General features: G+C 33.3%; 1 protein-coding gene across 1 annotated transcript in view; it reads right to left on the reverse strand.

The window, feature by feature from the left end:
- DACH2 (dachshund family transcription factor 2) overlaps window positions 1-26,210 on the reverse strand; it is a 665,744-nt gene that overhangs the window by 12,785 nt on the left and 626,749 nt on the right. Inside the window, exons 9-10 of the mRNA XM_087813311.1 lie at window positions 2,092-2,240; window positions 1,820-1,967 (exon numbers count right to left, since the gene is read on the reverse strand). Of these exons, the coding sequence (XP_087669437.1) occupies window positions 1,820-1,967; window positions 2,092-2,240 (297 nt within the window). The remainder of the gene's footprint in view (window positions 1-1,819; window positions 1,968-2,091; window positions 2,241-26,210) is intronic.

Below are 26,210 nucleotides of genomic sequence, written 5' to 3' on the forward strand. Positions count from 1 at the left end.
GTATGGATGGACCTGGAGAATATCATGCTAAGTGAAATAAGTGAGGCAGAGAAAGACAAATATCACATGATCTCGCTTATATGTGGAATCTAAAGAACTTAATAAATTGATTAACAGAATAGATTCAATGACATGGAAGCATAAATTAGACTGATGAATGTCAGAGGGATGGAGGAGGGTGGATGAGTGGAGGGGGAGAGAGTAACCAAATAACTTATATGCATATATGTGCAGCCCAAGGACACAGACAATGATCAGGAGAGGGACTGGGGAGGGGGATGGGACGAGATGGAATGGGTCATTGGGGAGAAAAAGGGACATCTGTAATATTTTAAACAAAAATAAAATTAAAAAAAATAAATAAATGCAATGACTATTTTCCAATTTAAACTGGACCAATGATTCTTAGGCCCTAAGGGAAATAGTAAGTTTTTATTTATTCATACAAATTTCAGAATATAGTATGCTACTTCAGAATAGTATATAGTTAGGGGATTTAATTCAACTAGACTCATTCTTCCTCGTTTAGGGAGGCAAAGTCTAGGTTGTAGATTTTTCTCTTAATTTCCTTGCCTCTCCTTCCCACTCTCTAACTCTTTTACTTAATATTTGTGTTGTGATCCATTCATTGAAAAGTAAGCAAGAAGGGATAAAAGCTGAAATTTGCAATAGTACATTTGCTGCTGTTTAGGAAGAGGTGAAAAGTATTGGCTAAAGTGAAGTTTTTAATTTTCTCTCATTTTAATATGAACTAGTCTCATTATCTATACTTGTAGGTAATCAAATATCTACCTACCCATAGTTGGAAAGTTAGTTCTATTTGTGAACAATATTGCTCCACTCTCCCTTTTGTCTCCATCCTTACTTATGCTACCCTAATTCAGTTCTCATCATTACCTGGATGACAGAAATCTCCTTCTACATAGTTTCCTTGTTTCTAGCTTTACTCCAAGCCTCCTCTAACCTATTCCCAACACTGAAGTACTCTATATAACTGAAATCAGACCAGATTATCCCTCTGCTTATCTTTTAATGCCTTGCGTCACCTACAGGACAATATCTAAAATAATCTTTTACATGGGTAAAAATGTCCTTCATAATTTAGCTTCTACCTCCATGTTTCTGAATCATCTCCCAATATTTACTTCATGAAACTCAAATCCAATGTAATAACAAATTATATATGCCCATGTATGAGACTTCTTGCTTCCATGTCTATGATCAATGATACCTCTGTCTAGAGTGTCAAAATAACTCAGAAACACCGTTTCTAAGCTTACTGATTCTTCAAGATTCAGGTTCAGATGTGAGCATCGGGAAGCCTTCCTCAAACATCTACCCACTTGCCACCACCAAGCTGAACTAACTACCCCTTCTGTATATAACCATATGTAATGTACACCATTGCTCTTGCTACTGTGTCTTGAAATTAGCTGGTTGGTAGTGCTAGCCCTCTAAAATGTAAATCTCTCAAGGACAGGAACTAAGTTTTATTTATCTTATAACCCTAGAATCTAGCACTGTTCTTGGCAAAAAGTAAACATTTCATATATAAGGATTCTTTAGATTATTTACATACAAGTGTATTTAATAAAGTTGTACAGGAAACTAAGAATATTCATGTTTCCAAACCTGCAACTGGACTGAAATGCAGATCTAGTTCATTATTTTTATTATGAGAAATAGACTAAATATCTTACCTTGTGGATTACACAGTCTTTGATTCTTAGCTTGTAGTTTGTTTTTCATTTCCAAAATATTACTATTAAAAATATCACCAACACAATATTCAGTCCATAACTGATCTTGTTAAACTTACTTCTGCTTTGAAGCTCAACTGTGAGTTGTCTTTCAATGCTTTCTCTAATTTCTCTTTCTCTATAGAGCTCCATTCGCAGTTCCTTTTTTTCTTGTTGAATCTGCTTCTCTTGGATGCGAGCATTATCCAAAGCCACTTTCAGTAGACCCTGTCAAAGTACAGCAAATGGAATGCGGTTCATCTTATATGTTTTAGTTCTCAAATATTACATAATTTAGGTAGGTGCTAATGTCTTGTATTACATTTATTTTGTTTATATAAATATTGTTGACCTGAATGTTGGTCAACAGATTTTCCACAGAAGACAGACTATCAGCATAAATGAATGGTCCAGGGAATCCAGGAGGCAATGCCTGCCCAGGAGTCAGTTGGATCTTGTCCAATGGTAACTTCATCATTGGGATTTGAACTGGTACTTCTTCTGTAAAAAACAAAATTAGCATCAGAAGATTCACAAATTAACATCTCAAAATGTTCACTGTTTCATTCACCTCTAATGGCATCTATAAAGATTTTGTTTCTAAAACTAAGTGATAAAAGCTCCTAATTGGAAGTTTATTCCCCAGCACCCTCTAATTTCTCAAAATAAATGTTTCAGAAAAGAATCATTGAAAATAAAGTATTTACTGCTAAAGAGTAATGAAATTTGGAGGAACAAACTTAAGATATGTTTATTAATAACTATAAATTAAATAATCAGATAATTTCCTGGTAGACTTTAAACTGCTTTTTAATTTTTTCTCTTCAAATCTATCTTTCATCTATCTATCTTTGTTCATTTTAACAACCTTATTGAGAGGTAATTTACATACAATAAAATTCACTTATTTTAAATGTATGCTTCAATGACTTAGTTTACAGAGTTGTGCAACCATCACCACAAATCTATTTTAGAACATCTCAATCAACCCCCAAAATACCCCTCATACTCATTTAGTGATAATCTCCTTTTCAACTCCTGACCCCTAGCAAACACTAATCTACTTTATGTCTCTATAGGATTACCTTATCTGGATATTTTCCATAAAATATCATATAATGCATGGTCTCTGTAGATGGCTTCTTGCACCTAGCATATTTTGTGTTTGTTTGTTTGTTTTAAACTGGGTGAAAAAGTGAAGGGATTGAGAAGTACAGATTGGTAGTTACAAAATAGTCAAAGGGATGTAAAGTGTAGCATAATGTTTTTGAGGTTCATCCATGTTGTAGCATGAATCACTGATTTCTCCTTTATTGCTAAAAAGTATTCCATTGCATGGATATATTGCTTTTAGTTTAATCATTAACTAGTTGATGGACATTTGGCTAGACTCTAGTGTTACCTTTTATTTTGAATAATATTCCTGATGAAAAAAAATGATGTTTTGTAAAATCACATTGTATCACTTTTCCCTTTTTATTTGTTATTATCGCCTCCTACATCCTCTTTATTTTAATGAGATATTCCCTTAGTCTCAGATAAAGAGACACAAATAGAATTTTTTTCTAATAACATGCATCAAACTGATTTTGGATAGATATATCTAATTATGAAAAGAATATTCTCTTATTTTGAGAAACCAACTACTTATCTATCCACTTGAATTCTGGTTGAAAATATTTTATGTGCGATGTATGAACCAGGTAGTAAAGTTTCCTCTGCAATTAGGAATTGGGCTTTTTTGGCATGTGTAAAAGGAAACTGATAAAAAGAGGCACTCTTAAAATGAAAACAGACAAACCCTGGTATTCTCAAATAGCTTCAACAACACAGCATGATGGGGAGAATAATATAAGCTCAAACAGAATTACTCTACTCATCACAGTCTCTTTATTTCAGAAACTGGGCATAAGCAAAGTTTGAAAAATATACTTATCTGGTCAGAAAAATTTTCAGTGACTCCACATGTTATGAGACTAATACAAGAAAAAACCCACACACACAAAACAAAAACAAAAACAAAAACTAGGCTTGAATCTAGACCTAACCAATTTTCACAGGGTTTTGAAACACAAATCTAGCTATTGGTTCTGGTTCCTGTAAGGAATATGAATTTGTCATACAGTTAGGCCTCATTTTTATTTGCAAGCATTCTATATATGCAGTGTGCAGAGTCTTGATTTCACAGTCAACATGGTTTGTTGTGCGATTTCTTGTGTGGGGAGCTGTGGCATAGAATTGTGGGAACCTTCTGTGAGATGGGATAGCATTATCTCTGAATATAATGCTCTTAATATAGGTGACCTTTATAATTTTCAATTTTCCAAAACCTATAGGAATAAAAATGCTCAGCAACTACATTTAGAGAATCAAAATTATTTTCACTAAGGCTTCACATTCTTGAAATCCAAAATGTTATAAAGAATATTTGTTTATCTTTTCAAAATAATTCTGTTAAATGCATAAATTAACTTTTTAATGCATAAGTTAACTTGTTAAAAATGAACATATTCTTAGAAATGTTTTTCTAGTAAATCTTAAAAACAATATTTTGATGTATTATAGAATTGTATACCTAAAACCTATATCATTTTATTAACAATGCCACCCCAATAAATTCAATTTTTAAAAGCTGATGTTTAAAATAATAATAATAATATTTTAATCACAAATGTATGATGCATGTGTTTTCTACAACCCTCTTGTAATATTAACCCTAACATTTTACAGAGCATTTATTTCTCCCTTCTTCTCTGTCCTTTCCTCTCCTTCCCTCTTTCTGGTTTTTCATTTCTTTCTTTTTCTTTTCTTTCTTTTTCTTCTCTCTTCCCCTCCCTACTCTCCCCTTTCTTCTTTCTTTCTTTCTTTCTTCTTTCTTTCTTTCTTTCTTTCTTTCTTTCTTTCTTTCTTTCTTTCTTTCTTTCTTTCTTTCTTTCTTTCTTTCTTTCTTTCTTTCTTTCTTTCTTCTTTCTCTTTCTTTCTTCTCCTTCCTTCCTTCCTTCCTTCCTTCCTTCCTTCCTTCCTTCCTTCCTTCCTTCCTTCCTTCCTTCCTTCCTTCCTTCCTTCCTTCCTTCCTTCCTTCTTTCTTCTTCTTTTTTCTTCTTTCTTCTTCTTCTCTCTCTCTCTCTCTCTCTCTCTCTCTCTCTCTCTCTCTCTCTCTCTCTCTCTCTCTCTCTCTCTCTTTCTCATTCCTTGTTCCTTTCCTTCCCCCTTTCTTACTCCCTTCTTTCACTTTTGTCCATGGTAGCTTGGGAAGAGGTGAAGTAATCCAAAGAAATGAGCACGTTATCACAAATTATGTTATCTATTTCAACTACAAGATTTGAATGCTTGAAGTGTCTCATAAAAAAACATATCAAAATCTTAAAATATGTCTTAGGCAAAAGCTCTAATGTTTTTAAAGTGCATTTCTCTACAGCTAACCCAGAGATATTATGCTTTATTTGTATTGTTTGAAGTCTGTATTTATCTAGTATTTTGTCTTCTGTACATGGGTGCATTAAATGGATAGGATGACTTCATAATGCTCTACCGATATTAATAATAACTGAAGAGGTTCTTTACATTTTTATTGATATTTATAAATCTTAAAGTAAAATTTTATGTAGCCTGGAAGGTCTATTTTTTAAAAAAATGAACAGCTACAAAATTAGAACACTGACTTCCTGCTGAGTTAGAGATAATATGTTTCCCCTGAATAAATATTTTGTATTAGTGGCAGAGTTCTTAAAATTAATGGATGCCTGTTATGTATCATACACATTTAACTAAGTGGTAACAATCTGAGGAGTATTCTACAAACAAGATACCTGAAAAAGAACATAATACATTCAGTATGCAAAAAACAAATTATAATCACATTAAAATTGGCAGAAGTCTTCTATTTGGAGATGAAAGAAATGCTATTAAATTGGCTGAAAGGACAATTACTATTGTCTATGAAGACAGGTTGCATGGTCTATAGTTTGTGTTGCTGTACAGTAGATTGGAGTTTCAAAATAGTATTACTCTTCTTTAAAGAGACAGGCATGGCTGAATTAGGTGTTGCTTGCTGCAGTGAGGATCAAATGCAAAAAGAATCATATTTCATCAGACCTAGTCAACACCAGGAAAATAAATAGAAATATAAGAGGTATGCAGGCAATGACTCATTTTGATAATCTGGCCCAAGAGAGACACATAGAGACAGCACACAGATCTAAGCTTCTACCAAAAGACAAATAGGACACAGAGGGTGGGAATTGGGATGACAGTGTAGCAGAGGTCACATCGATTTTCAGCAGCAGTTTTCACACAGATGAGATAACCCTGGACTCTATTTGGTCCATTGTTCATATCCTACCTGTCCCACAAGCAATAAATTTTCTGTTCCTAGAAAAGGGCAGTAAAGAAGAAGGATTCTACTAATGACTTCTTATGATTAATTTTCTGTGCTAACCAAACATGTTTTTTCAGACCAAGGTCACACTGCATGTTAAGGTCCATAATAGCCCCAAACTAGTACAAGTATATTATGTTTCGGTGTATATGAGTGGGAACTGTCAAAACATTTGTCTTTTTAAAATTTTTATTTAAATTGCATGCTACAAAATGAATGATAAATGCATTAGAAATCCGTTTCAATCTTGTATTAAGTTTTCACATCTTAATGACATCTACATTTTGCTTAGAGTTTGAACAGATGCACTTTTATGTGGGCATTTATTTGGTAAGTTTAGGAAATTTTAATTGACAATGGAATTGAATATAGGCAAGTACTAGAAACACACCTTGTCAGTTAAATAAGAGCATCTCTTTGCAGTCCATGGAAAAGGGTGTTGATTGAGTTTTTTATTTTAAAGGCTGGCATTCGAAATGTATGTATTAAAACATTTATCAACACATATGATGCAATGATATAAGCTAAGCAATAAAAATAAGGTAATTGCTATCTAGCTGAAAACATGAACAACCTCTTCATTTATTGAAGCAAAGTAGATGCTGTTTTTATTGGACTCGTTAAACCTGCATACTTTGTAATAGCACTTGGGAATCCATTTGGAGAACAAGCTCTTAATTTTAACTTCTTGCTAAGAGCCCAGATGATTACATATAAAAGTTGACAAGAACTTTATTTGTAGAAAAAATGAGATATACATATGGTAAATGCTCAGAATAGAAAAGTCCCCCTAAAAATTAAAGTCAAGGCTGCTAGAGACTTTCTATATGACTCCAGTGCTTACTTTTCCACTTTTTCTGGGGTTAAGTCTTTCCCCTGGGCTTTGAGGATGGTGATATAGAAATAGAAACTGAACCCAGCTGACTCACTCAGCAGTGGAAAAATGCAGCCACCTACCAGTTCATTAGTTTTTATTCTTTAACAAACAAAGTATACTTTATTATTTGATTTGAGAGTTTTGCCGTAAATACAGCTGACCCAAGGGACTCTCCTTTGTTAGTGTCATAAAGATTACATTCAGCACAAGCAAGACTCCTGCTTCCCTCTTTCAAATTGTGGAACAACAAAGTAACCAAGTGCCCTGTAATGATATGACCTGCATGAATATAAGGAAGTGTCCATGTTAGTGGAACAATGACACAAGTGTTGCCATGATCAAATGTGTAAAAGAAAAATTTAATTCAAAAATTCTTACATATCTTTAGGGAGATGAAATAATAAATGATGCTACTAAATATAAATGGAAAGCTAATAGAAAAGGAATGAAGAGTCACCAGACTGAGAATGTGAGATAGAAAGAACACTTCAAAATCCAATTATGGTCCTGTTTTGCTCTGGATCCTTATATTAGCAATTTGGCAAAACAAGCTCTTTATAAATTATGAATTAGAAATAAAACTTCTTTCAGATAAAATATCATGCCAATAACAAATATTATATCCATGAGAGTTTGGAAGATGTATGACACCCAGTCCCTGTCATTAAGGAGATGACACATTATTTTGGGAAAAAAACCTCAACAAGTTACAGAATTGGAAAATTAAGTATGAAATCATGTGGCATAGATTGTTAAATGCCTCTAAGAGTTAAAAGAAGGAGAGATCACTGAGGTCTGGAGTAAGCACTCAAACAAACTAACCTAGCTGAAAAGTATTTGGATTGGCCTTAGAATAAAGTTCTGTGAAACTTCCCCAGTATATTAGTTGTAACAAGAAGAAAATGTTCCTTGTTCAAACTAGTGTTAAAAAACAACAAAAAAAAAACAGGGTCGGCCCTAGCCAGTTTGGTTCAGTGGTTAGAATGTTTGCTGGTGGACTGAAGGATCCAGGATTTGATTCTGGCCAAGGGCTCGTACCTTGGTTGGGAGTTCAATTACTGATCCTAGTTGGGATGAAGGCCGGAGGCAACCAATTGACGTGTCTCTCTCACATTGATGTTTCTCTCTCTCTCTCCCCTTTCCACCCTCTCTGAGAAGCAATGGAAAAAATATCTTCAGGTAAGGATTAAAAAAAGAAAATGAATTAAACCTTATTAAACAGTTTTACTTAAAGCAAAAGTTAGTGAATAAATTACAAGGTGCCCAGTAAAGTTTGAATTTCAGATAAAAAGCAAATGATTTTTTAACATAAGTATGTCCAAAATATTTCATGGAACATCCTTATACTAAAAAAATGATTCTTTGTTTATCTGAGATTGAAATTTCACTGGGTATATTGTTTTCTACTCGTTTTTTAATTTGCTAAATCTATTCAATTGAAACATCTCGATGCCTTTAAAATGTTAATATTAAATATTAATTTATGCTACATATTAATTTAGGCAGCTGAGGGCATAGTGATGAAGAGCAGAAGATGATGGAGCCTGACTGTTTAAGTTTGAAACCATGTTCTATGATTGCAAATCCCTAAGTAAGTTACTTAACCTGTCTGTGCCTCAAGTGAGAATAATAATAATAGTAATGCCTAATCTCATAGGGTTGTTATAAAGATTAATGAGCTAATATTTGCAAATTTCATAGAACAATGTCTGACCCAAAGTATATGCAATATAAGTGTTTGCTAAATAAATTAAATGGTGATTGAAAACTTCCAGGAATGGGGGAGGAGAATATATTTGAATACTAACATCTCCTGAAACTACATATTTGGAAAGATCCTTTTCTAGGTGATAATTGGATGTGCCTGGTTTCACCCTAAAGTGAGCTTTCTCAGTTATCAAAGTTCTGAGGAGACTTCTTAAGGCAATGTCAATGATTCTCAACCAGGGGTAATTGTGCAGTCTAGAAGACATTTGGCATTGGATGCTAACACTGTTAAAACTGAGGAGGTAAGGGTGTGTGTCACTGGCTTATGGGAACAGGGGGCAGAAATTTTCATCACAGCCCCCCACCTCTTCCATCCACAACAAAGAATTATCTAGCCCAAATGTCAATACTAATTGAGAAACACTGTACCAGAATTACATAGGGGAATCTCAACGATTGGACAGTTAATTGGATCTCCCTTTCTACACTGAACTTCTACTAGAGACTTTAATAAGCTTAAAAAGACAATAAGGTCAAATCAATAATTTAGAACTAACACTGTACTTTGCAAGGTATTTTTTAGAGTTATGATGCATTTAATTCTGGGTTTACAATTTCAGTTTTTTGCTAAAATGTCAACCTTATTAGAAACTTATATTGAAATGAAACTTATATTGAGCATCCTATTTAATATTGCAACCTGTACCTGTATTCCCACCCCCTTACTTATAAAATTATTTTTCCTATAAAATGTATCAACATTTAACATACAATATAATTTACTTATTTACTTTTGATTACATATTTCATCTCACTACAATATACTGTACATGAGAGCAGGAACCTTTGTCTGCTTTTTATTTTACCACTGCTGTCTCCTCGGTATTTAGAATACTAACTATCCTGGGACCACAATACTTATAATAATTTTAAATATGTAGATTGCTATTCTTAAGGCTTGAGGTAAAATTTCTGATAATCAGATTGATTCCAATATTTATTTGTATTAAAAAGGAAAAGATTGTACATGAATATATAATTTTAAAAGTTTTTACAATTATGTGGTGGCATGAGGGAAGAAAGGGGATGGAAGTAGAGTCTCTGGTTAACTCTTAGCTTTTTCAATAAAATTAGTGATTACAATTATGTACAGATATTGTGACAAACTAAAATTATAAATTTGAAAAATAGTTGATATAGTCGTCAGCATGACTACTGTATATTTATTGAACTTGTCTACATATCATAGTGTTTTCAGAGAAATGAGTGGATGGTCTTTCTCCATTGCTAGTGGGAGTGGGATCCTTACGATATCTCGAGAAAAAGAATTGTCTGAGACTCTCATAGGAGGATGAGTGATTTTTGTGTGTGTGAAATTATATCCTTCAATTTCCAAAGTCCCATTTCCTTTAATCCAGTCCTGAAAGAGGTGCAGCTGGGGATTCAATAGAGTTACAAGCAAAGCCAGCATCCAAAGTTTCTGTGCCATGGTGGAGCTGGGTCCAGTTTAGCATTAAGCTAGTTGCAGTCCATTAGTCCATTGTGTGGGGTCCACATGGCAGTGGGCCATGTGGGTGAATACAGGAGTGTGAGAGCCCCACAAGCCAGGAGTCTGGCGCGAACAAGCAAGAGCCAAGAGAGCCAAGAGCAAGAAGAGCAAACACCTTTAAGAGGTTAAATATCTCAAATCTTCCTGCACTTGCAGTGGCCACACATACTCTGGCCAATGACCTGCTCCCAGCTGTGACTGATAGACAAGTACCTGCTCTATTTCACCCAGACTGCTGGGCATGCTTCTAAACTGCAGCCTCCCCAGCAAAGCTGCACAAATGACTATAATATTTAGACTTCCCTTTGCTCCTTTCCAGTTAATTAATAACTGGGTTAAATCACAAAGATATCAATAGTACTTTGAGAAAAAAAATAGTAAATTATAAATCTTTCTGGCCCACACACATACTTTTCCATCATTTCTGAAATCACGTGTATCAAAGATAAAGCAAACTTGACTGATTTTTTTTAAAGTACACTATATTTTCCAGATAATTGGAGTAGAAAAAGGGTAAGAATCAAGAACATAAATAGGTTTTATACAGAGAGCAAAATTTAATCAAAAACTGCAAGACAGAAAATAATTTCTAATATAAATAACCAAATAATACCAGAGGCATGTACAAGTCTCTTCTCCAGAAAACCAGCCTGCTTACCTCTGAAAAAGGTAGTAGAGAGAGCATTAATTAAGTGGAGAGTAACAATGTAACTCTCTTCATCAGAAATTGGCAAACAAGAGGCACAGAGGTAAAAGTGGGAAAGAAGCTGATCATTAAAGAGATGTGTTTAGGAAAGATGGGAGGGGAGGGCACACATTTCCATCAATTACCTGACCCTTCCCAGGTGATAATGCTTTGTTACTCTGACTTATTGGTAGAATGGCCTCAGGGTGCCAATATAACCCTGCTTTTAAACTTTTGAGGGGTTTAGTCATCTGGTTGACTGCAGAGGCTGTAAAGCAGATTTTTCATTTTGCTTCCCTGCCAGGAAATGTGCAATTCGTTCCATCAACCAGGGAAGAAACTTCTCTTCTTAATCTGATTCAAATCAGGGAGAAAAATTTACTGCTCTGACTGGGCAATTCATGTGCTAACTTTAAAATAACTGTTTTGTGTTTTTTTTGCTTAGTTAACATATCTTAATAGAGAGGATCAGTGCAAGATACAAAGGAACAAGTTATTAATCCAGCACCTTAACAGCAATGATTCTTAATTTCATCATGCATCAGAATGCCTTGTAGTTCTTTTTAAAAATGTTCTCCAAAGTTTGTGTCATTCAATAGCACTAGGATAGGACTTGGCTGGAGTTTCTAAGTGCCCAATTGATGGTTGATGCTGCTAGTATGAGGGTCACAGTTTGAGAAACCACTGAGCTATTACATAAAAGTAAAATTCTGTTCCATTTAAAGATGATTCATATTCATTCCTATAACAATACATTTTTAACTAGTTGTCTTTGCTAATTCAAAACAAATTCAAAATTATATCTTATTTTAAGTATGTATTTTCACTGCTTCAACAACTTGCATAAAATTAAAGAAATACATCAACTAGCCTGTTCTACATACCTAGAAATTCTGAAAATCAATATACATTGCATCAGAAAAAAATGTTTAATGGAACCTATTTGTAACACAGAATTAGAGAACAAAATATTAAAAAACAAGAGTCTATACAGGTAAAAGCACAATACTTTTCCAAGAATGAATGTAACATATGCAAGTATTTAATAAGAAAAAGAGCAATTCCATGGATTAATCCTTACATAATATTCTATTGTATCCAAAAAAAGGTGGGGAGTGGTTATTTTGGCAGCAATAAGATTAAAAATTAAAGATGATTCTAAATCAGAATGAGGATGTCATGGAAAACTTGGCAAAGATGTTCTTTATAACCAATACTTTAATTGTTTGTCACCTGTATAAATTTTTTAATGAGAAATGTGTAGATAATTAGACTTGTTTCACATCTCTATTGATATGTTCATTAATAACTGTGCAATTATACCTATTTCTAGTCTGTACATATTCATTCTTTTATGTTACCACTGTACCAATACTCTCTTTCATGCTCTCTCTCACACACATAAACACACAAAAACACATACACATTGGTGAGAAGATATACAGATTTTTCTGTTTTAGCTAAGAAATTAGAAATTGAGACCCTGAGGTACCATAGTTTCATGATAGAAAACGTTTAAGCGTTTTCCTAATAGAAGAGTGTTGAAATCATAATCAAAACACTATTGTAAGCCTAGCCAGTTCAAAATGATACTAATCATTTCATTGAATTATTTTACAAAGCTGAATTGTCTTTAAAATAAATTTTAATTATTAGGGCAAAGCACTGTAATTTTTCTTTCCGATATAAGTTAGTATTAACATCATAGGAACTATTGCTGCTAGTCTGAAAATATTTAAGTTATAGCAAAGAAACAGGCATCTATTATTAATGCTGAATTCAACAACATTTGCCAAGGGCACAATCTTATTTATTTATTTTTTATTATACTTATTGGGCTAACATTGTTTAATAAAATTATATAGGTTTCAAGTGTACAATTCTATGATACATTATCTGTATATTGCATTGTTTACCCAACACCCTAAGTCAAATCTTCTTACTTCATGGTACATTTGACCCCCTTTACCTTTACTACCCCCTACCCCCCTTCCCTCTGGTAACCACCATACTGTTGTCTGTATCTATGAGTTTTTGTTTGTTTGTTTTTCTTGTTTGTTAATTTGTTGCTTTCAGTTTTATATACCACATATAAGTGAAATCATACATAAACTGATAGAGCCACTATGGAAAATGGTATGGAGGTTCCTCAAAAAATTAAGAATAGAGTTACCATATGACCCAGCAACCCCTCCTCTGGGTATCTATCCCCAAAATTTAAAGCACTTATTCACAAAGACATATGTATGCACCCCTATGTTCAGTGCAGCATTATTCATGGTGGCCAAGACATCTAAAGAACCAAAGTGTCCTTCAGTAGATGACTGGATAAAAAAGTTGTGGTACTTATACACAATGGAATACCACTCAGCCATAAGAAAAGCTGAAATATTGCCATTTGCAACAGCATGGATGGACCTTGAGAATATCATGCTAAGCAAATAAGACAGAAAGAAAAAGTCAAGAATCATATAATTGCACATTCCTATATTTAGACATTGTCTATGGTTACAAGAGCTTATCCCATCTAATGAACAAACTCTTTTTGGTAAAATATTAACAATCATAAAATAATTCATAAGATATAGCCAAAGAAGCAGGGAAGGGTAAACATCATCATTAGCATATATTTATGTGCCATTTTACTTCATGTTTTCCTCATCGTAATTTCTAGTTAGTTTGCAGGGCTTCTTTCAATTTTACTCTCCTTTATTTCGATATTCACATCTAATCAGAAACACTTACTGAGTGAGTACTCAGTTGTTCATGATATTGTGGTGTAAATTAAAGTGAGTTCACAGACTTACAATTTGAAGAGTATAGTAGTGATTTCCTCTAATAATTAGATTAGACAAATTACAGTTTGTCTATATGACAGAGATATAATTTCAAAAAGTCTCAGCCAATTATAAAGTTTTCATGAATGTATCATTCAGTTTAACTTCAATAATGATTCAAGAGTGAATCACCAGATACACCCAATTTGTTATTTTAATTATTCCCTCCCCCTAAAATGGATGAGTCTGAACAGGACTGAATCTCCCTGTGTCTTGGGATGTTACATCTCTGGACTTCAATGTCTATTTGTAGAATAGAAAAAAATTACCTCAGAGAGTTTGTGCAATTTTGAATGAGAAAAATAAAGTTGAAGCTCATATCACTGTCCTTAGTAGACTCTCAATAAAAATTGACTGAATCTGAAGCTATGCTAGCCTTCTAGGAATGCAATGTTTTAGAGAAAGGATTGCATTGAATGTAAACTAATTCCAATATTTGCCCATGAAATTTCTTTTTTTTAAAAAAATATATTATGGTGAATTGATGGAAATGATTTGGTTAATGTATAAACATTAATTAAAGTTTTACACTATTGTATTTTTTCCCCCTGATAATCAGACAAACAAACAAACAAACAAACAAACAACCCTACAATTTGTAACTGAAATCTCTGTTTAGTTACAAGGTTAGAAGACTTTAGGCTCACATTATTTCAGCCACATTTCCCCCCTTAAATTTAATTTAGGCTACTTTTTATTCCTGTTGAGAATTGCACATTCAAGATAAGCATGCTTTCTACTGAAAACAAAACAAAACAAAACAAAACAGGAAAAATCTATCTTAAATTTCTTGGCAAATTCAGCCTTATTTTATTAATGTTGAAATTCCTTCACCTACTATTTGTTACAAATATTTATGGCTCCATATGGAATGACAGATGTTGAAGCAAAGGCACTGCAGATATTTTTCACTTTCACTAATAACCCTAGTAATTGAGGATTTTTTTTTTTTCATTTTCTATCATAAGAGCTTTAGTTTGAATGAAGAATCTAATACACTAACTGAATATAAAAGTTAGAATTATTATAAGATTGTGTCTCTATTCTCTGGCTGGGTCTTTGCAGACAAAATAGAATTTGATGCTTTTATTAGCCTGAAGAGACATATGTGTGTGTGTGTGTGCATAGTAAAATATGTATATATATTTCAAAGCTTAAAACATAAATGAAAAAAATAATTTGGGTGATCTAAATTACTCTAACTGTCCAAACCAATCAGAACTGAACAGGTAATTTTTCAACTTCCTATGACAGTTTTTAGGTGTTTCTGATTTTCTCCTCTTTTTTTTCCCTAGCCGATGCTATCTTTATACATACTCATAGTCATTGATATTTCTTTAGGGGAAAAACTGTTTTTCAGATTTATTTTTCACAAAGCCCAATAAAAATCAACAACTAATATTAAATGTGTTGTCTAATATTTTCTACTTCAATGAATATTTACTTTTTAATCCTCACCCTAGAATATTTTTCCATTGCTTTTCAGAGAGAGTGGGAGGGAGGGAGAGAGAGAAACATCGATGTGAGAGAGCATGGATTGGTTGCCTCCCGCACATGCGTCAGGGCCGGGGATCGAACCTGCAACCGAGGTACATGCCCTTGGCCAGAATCAAATCCGGACCCTTCAATCCTCAGGCCAACACTCTAACCACTGAACCAAAATGGCTAGCGCCTTCTATGAATATTTAAATATTATGAGCCAAGCCAGAGAAACATTGTAATGTGAAAAATGAAAATAATGAGGACATTAAGAATATTATCTAATATCTTGCAATACTAAAATCTTTTAATTGGATTTGACTAAATCAGCCAAACTTGCTGTCCTAGATTACAGTTCAATAAAATTGTTCTATTTTTATGATTCACTTATTTGAATAAAGTGCTTTAAGAATCAACATTATAACATTTGATTCCAATGAAGTTATATTCAGTTTAATAGCATATGTTAACTATTTCTGCATTTTCCTATACCTGTCTTCATGTTTGCATTAGATGCTTTAGTTTGAAGTAATATGCCTCAATCCCTTGAGCAGCTGTATATATCAGTTCCTTTAGAGATTGTCATTTTCCTAATCTGAATTGAACATTAGGGAAAAACACTTTGCTTACTGCCTCTGTGTCCATTGCCACCTCCCAGACATTATTCAGTTGCCATGTGAAAGTATCATAATTTTTTTACGCAACATTGAAATTACCTCCTGTTCCTGGTTACTGGCAATGGATTCCATGGTACCTTCAGTTAAAAGACAGTGGACACTGAAGAATGCTGTATTTCCTCAGCTAAAACTTCCCAGAAGATACTTTCTTACCTGTATAAGTATAATATGTGCTATATCTTCTCCCATTTGCTTAAATGCAGACTCTGTGGTTAGCAACATTTTATTAATGACACCTCATAGCTTTTTAAACTTTGCAAGCCTTCCAAATATAAGGTATATAAAGGTTGCATTTTCAGGTCCCAAATAATTATTTATTTACTTTTCAATGGAATAAAACCTTTTATAGAAGACATTTCTGCTACTATGTCTCCCCTTGCTTTTACTTCATAAATATTATGCCCCATCCTACCCACTGAAGTGAAAAAGTAAAGACACAACAGTGACATTTTTTCCCCATAGATGTAAAATACCCTTAATAAAACAGAAATATAAAACAAGAACAAATAACTGAGGTTCACATTGATAAAAAAGTGGCCTTAAAACTGTATTACACTTATGATAATTACATTCCCATTGGCACATTCTGTATACCCTTTCAAAGCTGTTTATGCTATTCGAAAGGCATGGTCTTTTTTCAATAGCGTTGTGTACAAGTAGATACAAGGTTTGTAGAGAATGCATCTAGGAAACCATAAAACTGGTGCAAAAATATTTCTCCACAATATTTTAATGCTTTAAAAAATTCAATCACAGGGAAAAATGTTTTGCTCTAAACATCTTAAAAGCATTATAAAGGCAATGGCTTCCAACAACACTTATTTATTTATTTAAACATAGAAATTGACAAATTTATTTGGAAAGCAAGGGAACAAAAGAAGAACAAAGTTGGAGGGCTTGTCTGTTGATTTATAGACTCACATATAAAGCTATAGGAATACAATGTGGTATTTGCATATAGTTAGATCTGTGAATCAATATAACAGCACTTATTTAAATAAATTTAAGAGAGAATAGAATAGTTCTTATATATCAAAGTTAATTTTTTTATTTCCTTGATATTTCACAGGAATTGTTCTTGAAATCTAAGTATGTAATTTTATTGACCAATCTCACCCCAATAAATTCAATAAAAATTTAAAACATTTTTCCTATGGAAAAAAATAAGATTTTATGTGCAATGTAATCTGTATGCTAGTGTGATCATGAATAATCTGGCTTCTAATTGGCAATATTGTAATGTTTACCAAAATGAAGCCAGAAAATGCATTTTCCCTTCAACATAGGTTTTACTCTCTCTGTACAGGCTATTGTTTGATGATGATAACTTAGCAAAGAAAAATTACATTTTACATCTCCATGTTCTGTATAAGTTTATGCAAGGTTCTAATGAGCCAAAGCAGGGGGAAATGCCCTATGCATTCCTCATGATAAAGTAAAATAGGGTTTAAGTTAGAAGCCAAGAAAGTTGAACCCTAAATTCAGTATTTTTGTGTTGAAATTTGGGAATACATGTTTTTGTTTTTATACTTCTTCAATTTTTTGAAAAATCTTAGGAATAAATACAATTTAAATTCCTCAGTGTTATATGTTGCCTTCTACTCAGTCCTGATAAATTTTATTTCCATACTTGTGAAAGGAAAGAGTGTGTGTGTATGTGTGTGTATTGTCTCTTACCATTCAAGATAAAGTTAAAGGGCACCTTCCTCATCCTTGCTTTATCCCAAAGAGCTTATTCTCTTATATGCATTTCAATAATCACTTTTATTAATAGGCACATTTTTAAAAAATTGACTAGTGCTCCCAATAGTTATTTTTTAAGTAATATAGGTACGATCATGAAATGTAAAACCTCTAACAACTACTTCTTATCCAGTTGCCTTTATTTTTTCAATTCAGATAATGCTCGATTTTGCGAAACTCGATCTAAAACACTTCAGATTTGATGAACAAAATTTCCGGTCCCTATGTCATATGTTAACATTAACTCCCTGCTAATTTTAAAATGATTTAAACCAAGATTTGCTTAAAAGTAAATTAATAGATTAGTTTTTGTTATTAATTCACTGTTATTTTTAACAAATTTTAGCAAATAGGCCATATGTTGGGAAAAACACTGTAGTAACTTTGCCGACATAATAAATATTACACATCTACAACTATATTCTACATATTTAAATCCAAGAGTCACTGCTCCTAAACAATGTTCATAGAATGATTAGCATGTGATCACGTAGCATCAAGAGTGGTAATTGGTTCTGTTGTCCCTGAGTATGACGATCTGCAGCTCTATCCCCCCCTACCCCCCGTGTGCCAGCCTATGTTCTCATGAGCACTAAGCCATGCCCCAGTCCTGTGTATTTGTTTACTAACAGTGACTGATGAATGCACACATTTACTAGACCTATTCAGTATAAATTTAAAATTACTATAATACATATAGAAAACATTTCTGTGAAATTAAACTTTTCATATATATAATTTTAATTACACAAATGTGTCTACATAAGTAAAAGCAGGTAAACTATTTGTCAATTTTTTAACATATACATTAGATAAACCTACTTTATTATATAACTGACTTTTGATTTAACAGACAACCCCTAGTCCAAATGAGTCCACTATATCGAAGTTTTACTGCTGTATTAAATGTCTGCCAAAATATTGGAAACTCTTAAACATATCACAAACATTAATCATTTCTCCCTGACTATTAAAGATGTACACAATACTGAAGAAAGAAAAGGTATAGTACCATACTTTCTTTTCTTTGAAAGAGAAAAAATAATTAGAGTCTACACTAATCTGTGATTTTAGCAATTACTTTTACTCTTAACTCCAGTCTTGAACTTTACACATCCTACTGGATACTTTGACTGGATTATTTCATCATGACATGAAACCATTGAGTAAGCAAGCTTAGCATTTTATTAAGGTCACTTATAATCTAACCAGAGGCCTCAACCAAATATGGCTTCATTTCCTGCTTCTTTTTAAAAAATATATATATATCTTTATTGTTGAAAGTATTACAAATGTCACCATGTCACGTTTTTTCCCCGTTGCCCCCCCCCCCACGCTGCACCCATGCTTTCACCAAACTATTGTCTGTTTCCATGGGTTATGCATATATGCATATAAGTTCTTTGGTTAATCTCTCCCCACTGACCCTGACCTTCCGTCTGAGATTTGTCAGTCTCTTCTATGCTTCTATGTCACTGAATTTATTTTGTTCATCAGTTTATTATATTCTTCAGATTCCATATATAAGCGAGATCATGTAATATTTGTCTTTCTCTGCCTGGCTTATTTCACTTAGCATAATTTTCTTCAGGTCCATCCTTACTGTCTCAAAGGGTAAGACATTCTTCTTCTTTACAACTGCATTGCATTGATGGTGTAAATGTCTCACAGTTTTAATATATATTTATTGACTTTAGGAAGAGGGAGAGAGAGAGTTTAAACATCATTGATGAGAGAGTCGTCATTAATTGGCTGCCCCTGCACCACCCCCGACTGGGGATCAAGCCCACAACCTGGGCATGTGCACTGACCCGGAATGAAACCATGTTCTCTGGATCTTAGGTTGATGTTCAAATGCTGAGCCACACCCAGCCAGGCTCCCACAGTTTTTTTATCCACTCATCTACTGATGGTCACTTGGGCTGTTTCCAAATCTTAGCTATTGTAAATTGTGTTGCTATGAACAAAGGGGTGCATATATTCTTTGTGATTGGCGTTTCAGGATCCTTAGGATATATTCCTAGAAGCGAGATCACTGGGTCAAATGATAGTTCCATTTTTAATTTTTTGAGGAAACTATAGTTTTCCATAGTGGCTGCACCAGTCTGCATTCCCACCAGCAGTGTACTAGGGTTCCCCTTTCTCCACATCCTCGCCAGCATATGTCATCTGTTGATTTGTTGATGGTAGCCATTCTGACAGGTGTGAAGTGATACCTCATTGTGGTTTTAATTTGCAGCTCTCTGATGATCAGCGACTTTGAGCTTTTTCTCATATGTCTCTTGGCCATCTGTATGTCCTCTTTGGAGAAGTGTTTATTCAGGTTCTTTGCCAATTTATTAATTGGATTATTTGTCTTCCTCTTGTTGAGTTGTATGAGTTCTTTGTTCACTTTGGAAATTAGCTGAATATCAGATGTATCCTTGGCAAATATGTTCTTGGATACTGTGGGGTTTCTTTGTATTTTGAGGATTATGTCTTTTGCTGTGCAGAAGCCTTTTAGTTTGATGTTGTCCCATTTGTTTATTTTTCTTTTGTTTCTCTTTCCCTAGGAGATGTATCAGTGAAAATTTCACTACATAAGATGTCTGTGAATTTACTGCTTATGTTTTCTTGTACGATTTTTATGATTTCTAGACTTACATTTAAGTCTTTTATCCATTATGAATTTATTCTTGTGTATGGAGTAAGTTAGTGGTCTAGTTTCATTTTTTTGCATGTACCTGTCCAATTTTCCCAGCACCATTTATTGAAGAGCCTATGTTTTCTCCATTGTATGCTCTTGCTTCCTTTGTCAAATATTAACTGACCATAATGGTGCAGGCCTAATTCTGGGGTCTCTATTCTGTTTCATTGATCTATATGTCTGTTGTTGTGCCAGTACCAGGCTGTTTTGATTACAGTGGCTTTGTAGTATAGTTTGATATCTGATAAAGCAAACCCTCATACTCTGTTCTTCTTTTTAAAGATTGCTGCAGCTATTTGGGGTCATTTTTGGTTCCATACAAATTTTTGAAATATTTGTTCTAGCTCTATGAAATATGCAGTTGATATTTTAATATAAATTGCATTGAATCTCTAGATTGCTTTCAGCAGTATGGGCATTTTAATCATATTAATTCTTCCAATTCATGAACATGGTATATTCTTCCACTTGTTTGTGTTCCTCTATTTCTTTTGTCAGTGTCCTGTAATTTTCCAAGTACGGGTATTTTACATTCTTGGTTAAGTTTGTTCCCAGGTAGTTTATTTTTTTAGTTGCAACAGTAAATGGTATTGTTTTTTCAGTTTCTTTTTCTGAGAGTTCATTATTGGTGTATAAAAATGCAGTCAACTTTCAGATGTTAATTTTTTATCCACCTACCTTGCTGTATTCATTTATCAAATCTAGTAATACTTTGGTAGAGTCTTTAGGGTTTTCTATGTGCAATATCATGTCATCTGTGAACAATGACAATTTTACTTCCTCCTTTCCAATTTGGATACCCTATATGTTTTCTTCTTGCCTGATCACTGTGGCAAGGACTTCCAGTACCATGTTGAATAATAGTGGTGAAAGCGGACAACCTTGTCTTGTTCCTGTTTTTAGAGGAAATGGTTTTAGTATGATATTGCCTGTAGGTTTGTCATATATGGCCTTCTTATGTTGAGGTATGTTCTCTCTATTCCCACTTTGCTGAGAGTTTTTATTAAAAAATGGGTGCTAGATTTTGTCAAATGCTTTTTCTGCATCTATGGATATGATCATATGGTTTTTGTCCTTCATTTTGTTTATGTGACGTATCACATTTACTGATTTGTGAATATTATACCAGCCTTGCATCCCTGAAATAAATCCCACTTGGTCATGGTGTATGATCTTTTTAATGTACTGCTGGATCCAATTTGCTAATATTTTTTTGAGGATTTTAGAGTCTATGTTCCTCAGGGATATCGGTCTGTAAGTTTTTTTCTTTCTAGTGTCTTTTTCTGGTTTTGCGATTAGGATAATGCTGGCCTCATAAGAAGAGACTGGAAGTCTTCCCTCCCTTGAATTTTCTGGAGTAGTTTGAGAAGAATAGGTGTTAATTTTTATTTGATTGTTTGGTAAAACTTGCCTGTAAATTCATCTAGTCTTGGACTTTTGTTTGCTGGGAGTTTTTTTTTATTTTTTATTACTGCTTCAATCTCATCAGTTGTTATTGGCTTATTCAGGTTTCCTGATTGTTCCTTATTCAGCTTTGGAAGATCATATGCATCTAAGAACCTGTCCATTTCATCCATGTTGTCCAGTTTTTTGGCATATTGTTTCTCATAGTATTTTCTGAAAATCCTTTGTATTTCTGTTGGGTCGGTTGTTGTATCACATCTTTCATTTATGATTTTATTTATTTTGGTCCTCTCTCTCTGTTTCTTGGTGAGTCTGGCTAAAGGTTTATCTATCTTATTTATCATTTCAAACAGCCAGCTCTTGGTTTCATTGATCTTTTGTACTGCTTTTTAGTCTCTGTATCATTAATTTCTGCTCTGATCTTTAATATTTCCTTCCTTTTACTTTCTTCGGGTTTTTCTTGCTTTGCTCTTCTAATTCTTTTAGTTTTAATGTTAGATGGTTTATTAGGGCTTTTTCTTGTTCTTTGAGGTATGCCCGATGACTTCATATCACTTACCAAGTCTTGATTCTCCTAATCACTTTGACTTTTCTTTCCCTTTTTCCTTTCTCATATCTAATCTGTGGACAGGTCCCTTTAATACTACCTTTAAAATATTTTCTGTTCCAACCATTTAATCTTTGGATAGTTAAAATAGCTACCTTAGCTGGAGTCCATAACTTTGGTGCTTCCCTTCACCATTACATTTTGGACAAAACACTCTATTAAATAGCTGGAAATCAATTTCATTCTCTGTGAACAAACCAATAGGCCATCATGAACCATCATAATTCTACCCCACCTTCTGTGCTTCATTCACAAATACTCTCCTACAAATATTCAACTGTAATCAATCTGTTTGACTGCCCCTTACCTACTACTCATAAAGCCTTCTCATTTCTATAATTTTTCTTCAAAACACATGTCTAGAATATTTTCCCATCCTCTATACATTTCTAAATTTCATCTATCCTTTTAGAACAGTGTTGGGGAATGTCTGTCCCATGGGATGTATACAGTCTGTGAAATCATTTGGTCTGGTATTATCAAGGCCTCACCAAAGAGAAGCAATTCCAGCCATCACATTAAGAGTGAGTTAATTTAGTGTTTGACCAAATATAACAGGCTAATTTTTAAGTCGATAATTTTGTGTGGCCCTCAAATGATGTTATAAATATCCAAATGGCCCTGGTAGAAAAAAGATTTTACACCCCTGTTTTAGATCTTCTATTAATGGTCTTCATTAAAGTTTTTCCTGACTATCCCAGCCTATAATAACCTTCTACTTCTCTGAATTCTTATACAGAGTTAATTTTCTGAACCATATATACTCTGAACTACAATATTTCTCTCATAACGTTATTTAATAAATCTCTTGTCAGTAATTAAATATTCATATGTTAATGCCTTAAATCCCTACTTAAATATTAAATTATTTAAGAAGTGGGACTATTACCCACTTGTTTTTTTTTTCCTCTTCAGAGGCTACCATTTTGCCATACACAATGTTTACATTCAATACAAGTTTGTAGTTTGAGTTCCAAATTGCATGAGACAGGAAACAATAAGAATATTTAAAGGAGTTAAGGTATCTAAAGAGCACAGAACTTAGCATAAAGATAAATAGATCCCTAGTCTTTGAATCCTTGGAAACTCCCCCATAATACCCAATTTAAAGGAAGTGCACTCAACAGGATAACTAACATCTATTTTGTGGTTGGAGTGGGATTGTTAAAAATTGTGGACATGTCTAGTGGTCTGAAGATCATTAATGGGGATAGAATTTTAAAGTATTGAGTCACCCTGGAACAAATCCCAATTTCCTGAATCCAAAACAAATAGGTTTTTATACATGGGAAAGAAAACATATAATTTTCCCAGCATTACTTGAGAATATGTCTCTAAAGCAGCATTCGATGCTTGGTGGCAACTAGGTTCTTATTCTCTGACAGTTGAGTCAATAAGTGTTTTTCATCCTTTATAACAACATACTATTGACAATTTAAACTTGAGTTATTCTTCAACTTTTAACATTTAAAAAAAGTAAATTTTAAATTTGTGAAATTTCAGCTTTTATGTGCTTGTTCTTTATTATATGCAACTAAGTGTAATTTAATCTTGAATACTATACTTTCAAAAGAGACTAACAATAGTTCTATACAAATTGAGCTGTGTCTACACATAAAATTATTTTGATCCTTTTTGCTGAATCAATTTGATATAAAATATTTAGTAAATTCAGAGAAAAAGAAAGCGAATCAGTTATCTTATAGAGTTGACATATTTTCAGATTAAATTGGTTGTCCAGTTCAATTTTAATGACCAAGCTCTGTGTGAGCATAAGCATGTGTGAGAGAGTCAAGTGTATATAAAACTTGAAACCATCTTCATCATATCTACCAAGAAACATAGTACAAATGTGGTATATTTTTCCCATGTAAAAAGAAGAATTTCTGTAGTGCTGAAGTATTATTCTAAATTGAATTACAACTGAAAAATTCAATTATTGTTTTCCTTTTGTTGATTCCACTCCTCCACTTTTTTCAAATTGTACATTATTTGGAAAATAGTTGACATATATTCCTAGTACCATAAGAAAAAGTTAGCTTTATGAATCTTTTAGACATTGTATTTTATATGCAGAAAAAATCTTAATTCTATGCAGCAATATCTCTGTATATAAACAAGGCATTTACACATATATGTATTTACCTGCCCCTTGTCTCTTATCTATCTTCAGTGCTCTGCTTATAGCAATATCTTAAAGATTGCTCAGATTCACTTAGAAGTACCAGGATAGATAGAGTTGTATGCAGTTATTTAGGGTTTAATAGTTATTAGGCTGTTTTTTTTTTTTTTTTTATCCTTTGAATAAACACAATATTATTTTTTAAAATATATCTTTATTGATTTCAGAGAGAGGAAAAGAGAGGGTGAGAGAAATAGAAACATCAATGATGAGAGAGTCATTGATTGAGCCCACAACCTGGGCATGTGCCCTGACCAGGAATTGAACTTCGATCGCCTGGATCCTAGGTTGACACTCAACCGCTGGGCACAATATTTTTAACATTGTGGTTGAAGATAATTAGAAGGCAAGGGTATGTTTTCAAAATTGTACATAACATTTGAAATTGGTTCATTCTATTATTTTTGCAATTGAAAGCATTATTGATACCAGATGTAACCGTTTGGGCTTTAATGGTTTTCAAGAGATTTTTACAACCTAGGAGTTAAGGAAAATTTACCAGTGTTAGCTATGCAAACAAAGCATAATCCAAATAGTCAATCACTCTTTTGAGACCTAACCTAGTATTAAATACTTGAAGCTGCAAGGCCATGCAGAAGTATCCATCAAAGACAAGGGTGATTCCTTTCATGGAGAAGATTAAATTACCTCATGAGAGCTACTGTCCTTTTCCATTACTAAAACACAGAGATGCCTTTAAAATTTAGCCATTTGTAATAACAATAACTTGTTTAATGAATTATTAAACATTGTAACTCATATTTTACTTGCATGGTAAATAAAATATAGAGTTACAGAAATTGGGAATAAAGATTTGGCCTAAAAACTTAAATATAAATCCTCAAATGTAGGTATATGGAATTATTTTTCAAAAAGATATTTTGAAATTCTCACAAGTGGGAAAGCTAGCCCCACATATAAACACAAATCAGAAAGGGGAAAGTGTAATTAGACATACTTTAGGGGTAGAGTCAGACTGTGTTAAAAAATGAACACATAGACACAAACAACAGTGTGGTGATAGCCAAAAGGAAAGTAGGGTGAGGGGAGGTGGAAGTGGGCAAAGGTAGTATAAATGGGGACAGAAAAAGAGGTTTTGCTTGGGGCAATGGGTGCAGATGAATGTACAAATGATGTGTTGTTGAATTGTACAATTGAACTCAATAAATAAATTAAAAAAATGGATAATTCCTACATGTTCTTAGACCCTCATTTAACTTTAATGAAATAGATATTTCAAAAAAAGGGAAAAAAAAGGAGAAATTTTGAGTTTCCAGTGACTTGAAGCTTCTTTCTGTGTTATATAAACATAAATAAGTTTCCTTTTACTTTGCTTGTTTCTGAGTTATCATCTCACCTCACCTTTCCCTTAAATAAAAGTAAGGAAAAGGGGAAATCCTCATTAGCTTGAAGTGTAGGCATTATCAACTAAAATAAATAAATCAACATGGAGTACATAAAAATAAAAATAATATAATTACAAATTTGTTACAAGGCTTGTAAAAGCAAATTCAGCTCCATTGAGTGGGGTCTCAAGTAATATTTTCCATGAGAGCTATATGCTTGGAAAAAAATACTATTTGTTATGTATCACATTTTAGCCAGTGTATCTCTATTTTACTTAGTAAAATAAACTCTAACACCTCCTCTAGCCCCAGCA

The sequence above is a fragment of the Miniopterus natalensis genome, chromosome X (assembly GCF_054644295.1).
Source record: "Miniopterus natalensis isolate mMinNat1 chromosome X, mMinNat1.hap1, whole genome shotgun sequence".
Lineage (NCBI taxonomy): Eukaryota > Metazoa > Chordata > Mammalia > Chiroptera > Miniopteridae > Miniopterus > Miniopterus natalensis.